The sequence below is a fragment of the Anoplophora glabripennis genome, unplaced genomic scaffold (genome assembly GCF_000390285.2).
Source record: "Anoplophora glabripennis isolate ALB-LARVAE unplaced genomic scaffold, Agla_2.0 scaffold793, whole genome shotgun sequence".
In the NCBI taxonomy this organism is placed as follows: domain Eukaryota; kingdom Metazoa; phylum Arthropoda; class Insecta; order Coleoptera; family Cerambycidae; genus Anoplophora; species Anoplophora glabripennis.
The window spans coordinates 204,922-215,089 of record NW_019416884.1 but is presented as its reverse complement, the minus strand read 5'-3'; the positions used below and the strand labels follow the sequence as shown (position 1 = coordinate 215,089).

Genomic DNA, 10,168 nt, shown 5'->3' with positions numbered 1-10,168 from the left:
CGCGCTAGCCTAAGGGCCACCTTAGCAAAGCGCATCCCAGGCTGCATAGCCGCACTACCCTACCCAACCATACCACACATAAACATGACACTACCCCCGGGGTTTACACAGACGAGCCGGCGAAGCAAGAAGAGCGCCAGAAGAAAGGGCCCTAGCCGGCGGGGCCCAGCCAGGACAAAAGGAGGTCCCACAAAGCGCCTACACCGGCCGCATTTGCGGTCGGGGTAGACGACGGATGGGGCCCACCTACGAAGGCTGTCCAGGCCTACACGAGATGAGGCAGGATAAAGAGGGATAATCCCCCTCCATCCCAAATCATTGAGGCCAATTTCTAGCCATGGAATAATGGCGGCGGCGGTATCACTAGAGATCGCTGAAGAGATTTTTTTTTCATTATACGTCATTTATATGAATTGCCCACAGATTTGTAAAAGGAAATATTATTATTTATTATACTGCGCTTGCCCTTATTGGGCATTGGACGTATGTTGTACAAAACTGAACTGATCATAATAATTATTAATTATAATAATAATAATAATAGGTTCAATTCATTATATATTTTGTGGGTTCAATCCCATAGAAAACTTAATATTAATATATTTTCTATGGTTCAATCCTCATGCCTCAATGACCTCAATGATGTCGGAGACAACATGATGTGTAAAAGCGGAGGGCAACGTTTTTTTTTTTAATTTAGATATCTGTTAAATATTTACAAATCACATTCATAAATATGCCTGAGGATTCTAGAGGAGAGAAGCGTACAGTAGAAGAAGAGTTTCAGACGATTAAAAAACCTCATTTTATACAAGAATCATATACAGAAGATACAGAAATCAAAAAGGAATGTGTAGAAGACGAGCAATCAATTTCAAACATGCAACCTATTAATAATGATAATAGCGAGTCTACAAATACTTTAAAATATTTCAATGGCGTGGAAATATCTAAGCTAAGCAAGAGGCAGTTAAAAAAATACCACAAAACGTTAAAGTGGTTAGACATTAAAAAAGAAAAGCGTGCTAAAGAAAGGATAAAAACTAAGGAGAAGCGATTACATGCTAAATTAAATAATATAGATTTAGGACCTAGTCGAAAAGAGCTCAAAAAAGTAAAGATGAAAAACAGTCCTTGCAAAATTGGTATTTGCATAGATTTGAGCTTTGATGAACTCATGATAGATAAGGTGTAAATAAGCTGATCTAGCATAAAATAAAAATAATATTCATTTAAAATTTTAGGATATGGCTAAAACCATAAAACAGATACTAAGAGTTTATACACTGAATAGAAGATCTAAAGCTCCGATGCAATTACATTTAACAAGTTTTAACGGACGAAACAAAGAGGAGATGTCTCGTCACCATGGATATGAGAATTGGGATATTAACTTCCACTCAAACGATTATCTAAAAATATTTCCTAAGGAAAAATTAGTATACTTAACTAGTGAAAGTGATAATGTTATGACGGAATTAGAAGATGAAAAAATTTATATTATTGGTGGACTTGTCGATCATAATTCTCACAAGGTAATCCAAATATGAGATTTTGCTTTTAAACCTCCTTTGTCTTTGAGCTCGTTACTACTTGGTAATTTATTTTTAGGGGCTCTGTTACAACAAAGCCGTTAAAGAAGGAATAGCCCATGCACAGCTTCCAATTGGAGAATATTTCTGGATGAAACATAGAAAGGTTTTAACAATAAATCAAGGTAGTTTTCATTCATAAAAGTACATGTTCTTTCATGTGTTTAAAACACTATTTTTAATTTGTAGTAGCTGCTAGCTTACAGTTTGTTATACTTTTTTGTAGTCTTTGAAATTCTATTGGGCGTTAGTGAAGGAAAATCATTTAAAGAGGCCTTTGAATTAATATTACCCAAGAGAATTGAAAAAGTGTCAACAGATAAGCCTATCACAATTGAGGCTAAGGATGAAGATGAAAAAATGTGATTTTACAGTTGTTAAATATTATTTGGCATGGGAAAATAAATGTTAAAAAAGCTCCAAAAGAGAGAAATTGTGATTATATACTTTTAAAATAACTGATTTCTATATTTAAATAAATATAATTAAAGTTTATTGTGTGTATATTATTCTTCTATTCTTGTAATACTTTTTCTGAAAGTTGGAAACAATTTCTTCTTCTTTGTGTAGTATAAGTACATAAATCATAAAGTATCACTAGTCTGTTAATTTGTATCAAAATAATTACTGCTCCAAGAAATTAACGTACTGTTTCTGGAACGTGGAAGTTTGGTTTGGCTGGCTGACCACCACAAATCCAGACCTCAATCCCATTGACCATGTCTGGAGAGAGATCTGAATTGGCCTAATAAAAAAAATATGGGACATATTGAAGTATTGAATGAACTGGATCAAAACGACATTTAAATACTTTTTTTGAGTAAAATAACGAATTAATAATTGAAAGTTCATTTCCATAAAAAGATCTGCAACTTTATGGGTTTTAAATTAATTTATTAATGATAATCAAAGGATTATATTGACACCAAGCATTTTTTAGTTATAAGGTAATTTATTAAGTACTAAAATTATTTGTGGCAATTGATTTATTGAGTAGAATTGGAGGGCCTACGTGATCGGTCGACAGTATGGCCCTATGACTCACTTTGTATACTCCATACTTGTTAAAGAAATTTAAAAATATCTGTAACAAGTCAAAAGACAACCGCAGTACTTTTAGTAGAGTTTAGATAAATCTCAAGTGATAACGTAAAAATGGCACTACAAAATTGAATATTGTTCCTGGCGCAAACAATACAAAGAAATGTACTTACTAAATGTCCCAATATTTTGACACCACTTGTTATTTTGAAAATTGGTTAATTCCAGTTGGTTTCTTAGGGAAAAAAGATGTGTTTTCTATCTTATTTGAAAATGAGCAATTTTTTAATTTAAAATAAACCACCGATAGGTATATTTGAACAAATCAAAAATAGTTCCAAAACTAACATTTCACAAAAAATAAAGGAATTATTTATTAGAAATAAAATTTTAAGTGCAACCAGTTATGGAAAGGGCAAAAATATCATTGGTTTGGAAATTTTTTCAGATAATCTAAAAAAATTTAAATTGCTATCTATACCAATGATTTTTTTAGTATCTAATTGTATTTGGAATTATAATTCCAACAAAAAACTTTTTTGTGAAATGAATAATTTTATTATTTTCGATTTACATATTTGAATACAGACTTTATTTTAAATTTTAGAAAATAATTACTCAAGAACAGTTCATTTTTCGAATAAAGTAGAAGACATCCAACCGGAATTAAACGCATCAAATTTGCATAATATTCAATGATTCAAATTATAGGGTTGTGACGGTATCGCCCAAAATTTGCACCACTGGTTAACAGATTTGTATATCAACAAATTGTCCATAATTAATTAAACAATTTCCCCAAGTTTGTTTTTTCTCAAATATTTTAAGAATATTTAAATAATTTCTTTTAAATTTCAACATTACCTTAAAAACATTTTTTCTTATTTTGAGGTGTTCTATCACCGGATAAAGTTTAGCTTGTGCAATTCGGGCCACCCTATATATTGCACTATCATTTCACTAACAACATTTGAAAGAGACGACTACAGAAGCCATTTCGATATACAGGGTACAACATTAAATAGGGTCATATTTATACGAAGGCTACCTTTGACCTTTAAAAATACATATGATAAGTTTGTATTCTCAAATTTCCTCGTGAAAACACTTTTTTTGTAGTTTTTCATGACCCACTGCTGGGCAGACTAATGGAACCTCAAACAACTGCGAACGTGAGATATGACATGCATTGTTGTCAAATCTCATCTTTTTTTATTCGTATTTACATTTTTTCATATCACAGAAATGTTAAAGACAAACACATCATACCAATGACTAATAATTCAGACAGAACGTTGCAAAATTAACTACCATATACTAATCACTAACACCTTTTTTATTTAACTGAATAACAACTGAAAACTAAAATGAATGTGATAAAACCAACTGGGGACATATTAAGCCATTCTTAATTACTTCACCAGATTAAAGTTGACTCTTCATTTTTTATCTGCGTAACATCCCTATTGTCATATCTCATTAGAAGACACTGAGACTCATAAACAGTGCTTTTAAAAAAAATGGTGACAAATACTTTTTATTAAACATTTGGTATAAATGAATTTAAAAAATATTTCAAATCTATCATATTAGTATTTATATTAATTTTTTTATGTACATTTCGTAAAACAGCAAAATTAATAGTATGAAAACATAAATTGGTTTTACTTACAATTAGTAATATGTCTAACCATACACCAAATCAGCAAAAAATATTTAATGTTTTTTGTAATTAATACCTCGTAGTCAGGAAATTAATCTGATTTTTTAAAATTATTTTCTATTGCAGTTTCACTCTCTGCCACTTAAGAACATGCAACACTTATAAGCAGGCACGTACAAATAAGTTCGGATCAGTAGCGGCAGACAAGAGTTCACTTTAAAAAAACAAACTCATACTACCCATAGGCAATTGCCCCCCCCCCCCCCTCAATTATTGCAATTGAGCTAAAAAAAAGTAAACTCAGAGTTAAACTTCAAGAGAGTGCAATTTCAATAGTCGTATGACAACAGATCGTAGTTAAACCCCAGACAGGTGGGGGAAAGCGAGCTCAATACTCGTAAAACCACAGAAAAGCGATTTAAACCCCCCGATAGGCGGGGGAAAATGAATTCAATACTCGTATGCAATATAAGTAAAACCACTGACAAGTTAAACTCTAGATAGGCGGAGAAACTTAGTTAAAGTATTGAACTCGCTTTCCGCTGCCCGTCTTCGGGGGAAAATGAATTCAATACTCGTATGCAATATAAGTAAAACCACTGACAAGTTAAACTCTAGATAGGCGGAGAAACTTAGTTAAAGTATTGAACTCGCTTTCCGCTGCCCGTCTTCGGGGGAAAATGAATTCAATACTCGTATGCAATATAAGTAAAACCACTGACAAGTTAAACTCTAGATAGGCGGAGAAACTTAGTTAAAGTATTGAACTCGCTTTCCGCTGCCCGTCTTCGGGGGAAAATGAATTCAATACTCGTATGCAATATAAGTAAAACCACTGACAAGTTAAACTCTAGATAGGCGGAGAAACTTAGTTAAAGTATTGAACTCGCTTTCCGCTGCCCGTCTTAGTTTAACTGAATTCGCAATCTCTCTGGATTTTTCTTTAAAATTTTCGACAGATGTCTTGCCAACGAAACTACTTGATCAACTAAAAAAAGAAAGAAAGAAAACAAATTATTTCAGTTTTGGTACCCTAAATAACTGGCCTCCACTTAAACTCACACTCTGTATCCTGTATGTTAAACTGCTAGGTTTCAGTTGCGTCAAAATAACATGCCGGTAAGTGTATTTTAATACACTTAAGTTAAATTATTTTGATATTACTAGTTACGTTGTCGCACAAATATCAAATTTTACTCATAACTTCAACAACAGAGTTCAACAGATACAACTTTCGATAAAATATTTCCAAATATCCACTTTCTGTAAATTTGTAATGTCCTACTTCAAATAAAAACCAGGTTGCTACTATTTAATCTATATTATGTTAATAACTGGTTCACACTTTCTATCCTAATTAAAATCAAATCACAAATTGTAAACTAAAATACTTATTCTAATAACACCAAACATATCACAATGTAATAACCAGCAGAGTTAAGTTGCATAAAATTATTACTGATCTTCAATTTCTTCAGAGTCGATAATCTCAAATTCGCTATCACTGCTGTTTTTCCTTACAACAGGAGCATTTGACGCTGCAGAATTTAGTACTTTGGAAACTAATGTACCTCCAACTGCCGCAAAATTACTTAAAACTACCGATAATCCCACTTCTGTAGCTGTTTTCTTGTGGGGTTCTTCACCCGGATCAGCTGAAAATCTCAACCCTTTCACATGTACATTTTCCTCTTCTGATGAACTGTCTCCGTTGAAGTGTGCCGAATCAAACTGAATAGCACGATGATCGGAATCCGAATCGCTAGACAATTCTCCAGGAGTGTAAGAGATTCCATCTTGGGTCATATTCTTTGGTAATAAGTCATCTTCTTCTATTCCATTTTGACTTTCTGTTACTTCTAGGTATGAAGGCATAGCACTTATTCCGCTAGCCATAGAATTTGTTACCGAGTCTAAAACCATAAATACTGTTTTATAAGGGTGGTTCTAAATTGTCTGCCGATATTTTCAGGTGGATAACCTACATCAAAAATAAGGTAATTTTTTTTACATGAACTTTTTCCAAAAATGGGTAATAAAGGATTGTTCCTTTAACATGGTAGCATTAATGGTTATTTAATATGATTCAGGTGTTAAAGTAGGATGACAGATATATGTTTTATTATATCTAGTCTTTTTAAGATATTTATTCATATTTTAATCTGGGACACACATTGTGGAAGGAGCAGTTTTAGGGGAGACTACGTACCATTTCATATCCTACTATTTTATTTTTATCCCACTTATATTTTTGAAAAGTATTGATTTTGATACTATTAAAGATGAAAGGTACTCTTGCATAATATTAATGAATCAAAGTATTTTCAACAAATTCAGGTTTATACATGAAGGTGCATTTGGAAAATTTCATATCAAACCATAAAATTCCATACAAGAAATACTTTGGTTACGTATTGCTCGAAAAAAATTAAGATTAATTTTTGTTTAAGGAAATACATGTAACGAAACTATCAAAAAAATATTTGAAAAACATTACCTTGTACAAACTTAAATTTTTTTTAATGATTACACAACTAAAATTTTTTTTGTGAAGATTGTTCGAAATGTGACATTTTAATGCATATGCCTTTGACATTAAGAAATTTATTATGCTGTAAATGAACTATCGTATGTAACTGGAACAGGAAATTTATCATAATTAAAACAAGAATGTCCTCTTTTCTAATAATCTGGAGACAAAAATTTTGAAAAAATTAAAAAATGTGAGAAAAAATAAAGTTGCCAGATGCCCTAGACTAAGATTTTAAACTATAAATAAAATTTCCACTTTTAAGATATAAAAAAATATTATATCCACCTATCTATCTATTTATTTATTTACTATTTACTATTCATTTATGGAAAGAAGCTTATATACAAAGGTATGTACTTTTACTTTTTGATGTATTATCTGTCCTGAAGATATGATGATACTCTCCCGATTTTATCGTTTTTTTTTCAAGTAAGACCAACATTAAATACCTACAAGTTTATTTAAAAATAATTATGAGTGGAATGACTTAAGAAAAAGCAGTCTATGGACAGAACAATGATATCATATTTAGTTTTGAAACTTCTCATTTAGTTAAGATGTGTGTTAATTCTAGTTATCAAATGCAATAAACTGATTTTTATAAAAAAAAGTTTGAGGTTTAATTTATTTGTATATGTAATAAATTGTTGAAAGAAACTGCAATTAGCACAGGTGCTACAGAACTTAGAAGAAATGCATTCTTTGTATAAGAGGAAAAACATCTGGCGTTGACATTAGCGTCAGTGTGCTAATGGCGTGTACCCTTAACAGAAATTTTTCTGCTTTTGATTGTCTTATAGATACTATTAAATTATATGAAATAGGGTTTCTGCAATTGTTAAAATGAATTAGAGTTATTGGGAATTTTATTAAAACAAACTCTCCTTCCGTATACTTATCATATACAGATTATCTAAGAATGAAGGAGGTCATTGGACTATCAAATATTTTTAGATAGACTTGTCTCACAAATTGTTTATATATAAATATTTAATTTTATATACCTATATATTTCTTAATGTTTTTAAATAAAATTTATAAATATTACCTGCAGTTCTATCAGTCAAAAGACTATCCAAATCAGTATCTTTTCTACTAAAATCTTTATTAGAAATAAACGGAATCAATTCCTCTTCTGCTAAAACTCCTAGAAAAATATTTTCTTAAAGGTACTAAACTATTAATTAAAAAAAAAATTGCAGAATTCAAATTGTCATTTCAGGATTTTATACAAAATTTATTTCATCTCTGTACAGTATCAGTCAGATTTAATATCTGGGCAGAGGTACTTTTGAAAATAAAAAAGTTTTCACAAGGCAATTTGTTCAAAAATTACCCTTCACTTTTACAGAATATTTATTTTTTTATATTTGTCAACTAATGGAAATTTGTAACTGCATTATTTTAACTACTGCTAACACAATTTTAAAAGTCATTCAAATGAGAAATTAATTTTTCACATTCCTCTGAAACTGCCTCCTATTTTTGTATTACAAAAAGAATGGTATAAAAACTGACATCAAAAATAAATTCATTTAAATTGAAAAAAAAAAAAATATTTATGGAAAAAAAAATGTGAATTATTTTTACTACTATACACTACATTTTTTTTTAATTTAAGTAATGAACCATATTTCCACTGGTTTTTTTATAGCTCTTGGTATTACAAATTATTAAAGCAACCTATCTATTAAGATGTATACCAAATTTATTTTAAATATATATCTCCACTAATTTGGAAAATATAAAAATATTTCATAGACACATTCTCTCTTTTAGATACAAATGTCAGGGTAACCCTCGTAATCCTACAAACAAGCATTATGTGAATACTTTTATGAGATATTGCTTTAACGTGATATCACAATAACTCCTTATATCACATCTACTCCAGGAAGCCTTAAATCTGACGCCCCTATACAATATAGAGATTATATAAAAAATAAAAGAAATAGTTAATATTAATATTTTTCATAGAACTGCATACCTTTAGATGTACCTATTGACTTCAGTACTTCTTTCAGATCAATAATATACCGTTCTGGGAGATATTTAAATCCTAACGGAATAAAAAATATTCCGAGTATCATAAAATATAATAAAACATAACCAGAAATATTTCCTGCAATGAAGCTCATGAAAAGACAAACCATTGACATCCCAAGACAAAACTAAAACAATTTTATTAAATAATAAAAAAGACACCTACTTATTTGTGCTTACGGATGAAGGGCTTTCCTTGCGCAGCGACTTTAAATTTAGAATAATATCATAAACAGTGCACCATATATCATCTATAACTTCTAAATAATGTCCTCGATAAACTGTGCATTCTTTGGTTTCAAAATAAGTATCCCACAAGAATCCTAATAAAATACTAAAGAAAAACACACCAAAGAATTTCAGCTGCCACTGTACTATCACCCTGTAATTAAAATCGGTTATATATATTTTTTTTCAAATATTCAGTAAAGTAATTTTTACTTACCAAAATATAAAATTAAGTATCAAGAATATCACTAAAGTGAGAGTATTATTCTCCCAACTGAGAATTTTAAAAGTATGATCCAAATAAATTTCATATCTACTCACTTCCCGTTCTTTGTTACTTTCTCTAATTCGGGAAATAAAAACATTTGTCAGTGATCGAAATTTATCTTTTAAATACTCCATTTTCAAACTAAGGAAATACCCGTTCTACCAAAATAATTCACGCTACAGTGGAAGCCATGAACTACCTATAGTTTATTATTAACAAATATTTGTTTAATAAGAGAACGTTGAACGATTGTTATAATGTGATTGCGATCGATACAAAACTGCGCACATTTTTTTGTCATTCGCGTAGCAAGTTTAGCACAACAAATTAATAGAAGTAATAGAACACATATTTATCGCCAAAATTGCAGGCAATACAGATACAAAAATAAAACCACAAGAAAACAAAAGAAAACAGACCATAGATTAAATTTTCTACAGAAGACAACTAACAGCACAGTACGCCATTATTCCATGGCTAGAAATTGGCCTCATTGATTTGGGATCGAGGGGGATTATCCCTCTTTATCCTGCCTCATCTCGTGTAGGCCTGGACAGCCTTCGTAGGTGGGCCCCATCCGTCGTCTACCCCGACCGCAAATGCGGCCGGTGTAGGCGCTTTGTGGGACCTCCTTTTGTCCTGGCTGGGCCCCGCCGGCTAGGGCCCTTTCTTCTGGCGCTCTTCTTGCTTCGCCGGCTCGTCTGTGTAAACCCCGGGGGTAGTGTCATGTTTATGTGTGGTATGGTTGGGTAGGGTAGTGCGGCTATGCAGCCTGGGATGCGCTTTGCTAAGGTGGCCCT

General features: G+C 31.5%; 2 protein-coding genes across 2 annotated transcripts; one reads left to right on the top strand and one right to left on the bottom strand.

Annotated features, from left to right (window-relative positions):
• Positions 1 to 624: 624 nt before the first annotated feature.
• On the top strand, positions 625 to 2,087 carry LOC108913223 (tRNA methyltransferase 10 homolog A). The gene is made up of 4 exons (XM_018718741.1): positions 625 to 1,189; positions 1,245 to 1,535; positions 1,612 to 1,717; positions 1,819 to 2,087. Exons 1-4 carry the CDS (start codon positions 737 to 739, stop codon positions 1,956 to 1,958), a joined length of 990 nt encoding a protein of 329 aa, XP_018574257.1. The 5' UTR covers positions 625 to 736; the 3' UTR covers positions 1,959 to 2,087.
• A 3,515-nt stretch (positions 2,088 to 5,602) lies between these two features.
• On the bottom strand, positions 5,603 to 9,747 carry LOC108913225. The gene is made up of 5 exons (XM_018718745.2): positions 9,318 to 9,747; positions 9,053 to 9,254; positions 8,817 to 9,000; positions 7,878 to 7,976; positions 5,603 to 6,209 (listed from the first exon to the last, which is right to left on the bottom strand). The coding sequence occupies exons 1-5, from the start codon at positions 9,500 to 9,502 to the stop codon at positions 5,752 to 5,754; spliced, it is 1,128 nt and encodes a 375-aa protein (XP_018574261.1). The 5' UTR covers positions 9,503 to 9,747; the 3' UTR covers positions 5,603 to 5,751.
• Positions 9,748 to 10,168: the final 421 nt, after the last annotated feature.

Coding starts and splice junctions, on each gene's coding strand:
- LOC108913225 (XM_018718745.2), bottom strand. CDS start 9,502: ATGGAGTATTTAAAAGATAAATTTCGATCACTGACAAATGTTTTTATT. Junction 9,255..9,317: donor ATACTTAATTTTATATTTTG/GTAAGTAAAAAT, acceptor TTTTAATTACAG/GGTGATAGTACAGTGGCAGC. Junction 6,210..7,877: donor TTTGACTGATAGAACTGCAG/GTAATATTTATA, acceptor TTATGGTTTTAG/ACTCGGTAACAAATTCTATG.
- LOC108913223 (XM_018718741.1), top strand. CDS start 737: ATGCCTGAGGATTCTAGAGGAGAGAAGCGTACAGTAGAAGAAGAGTTT. Junction 1,190..1,244: donor ATGAACTCATGATAGATAAG/GTGTAAATAAGC, acceptor TTAAAATTTTAG/GATATGGCTAAAACCATAAA. Junction 1,718..1,818: donor GGTTTTAACAATAAATCAAG/GTAGTTTTCATT, acceptor ACTTTTTTGTAG/TCTTTGAAATTCTATTGGGC.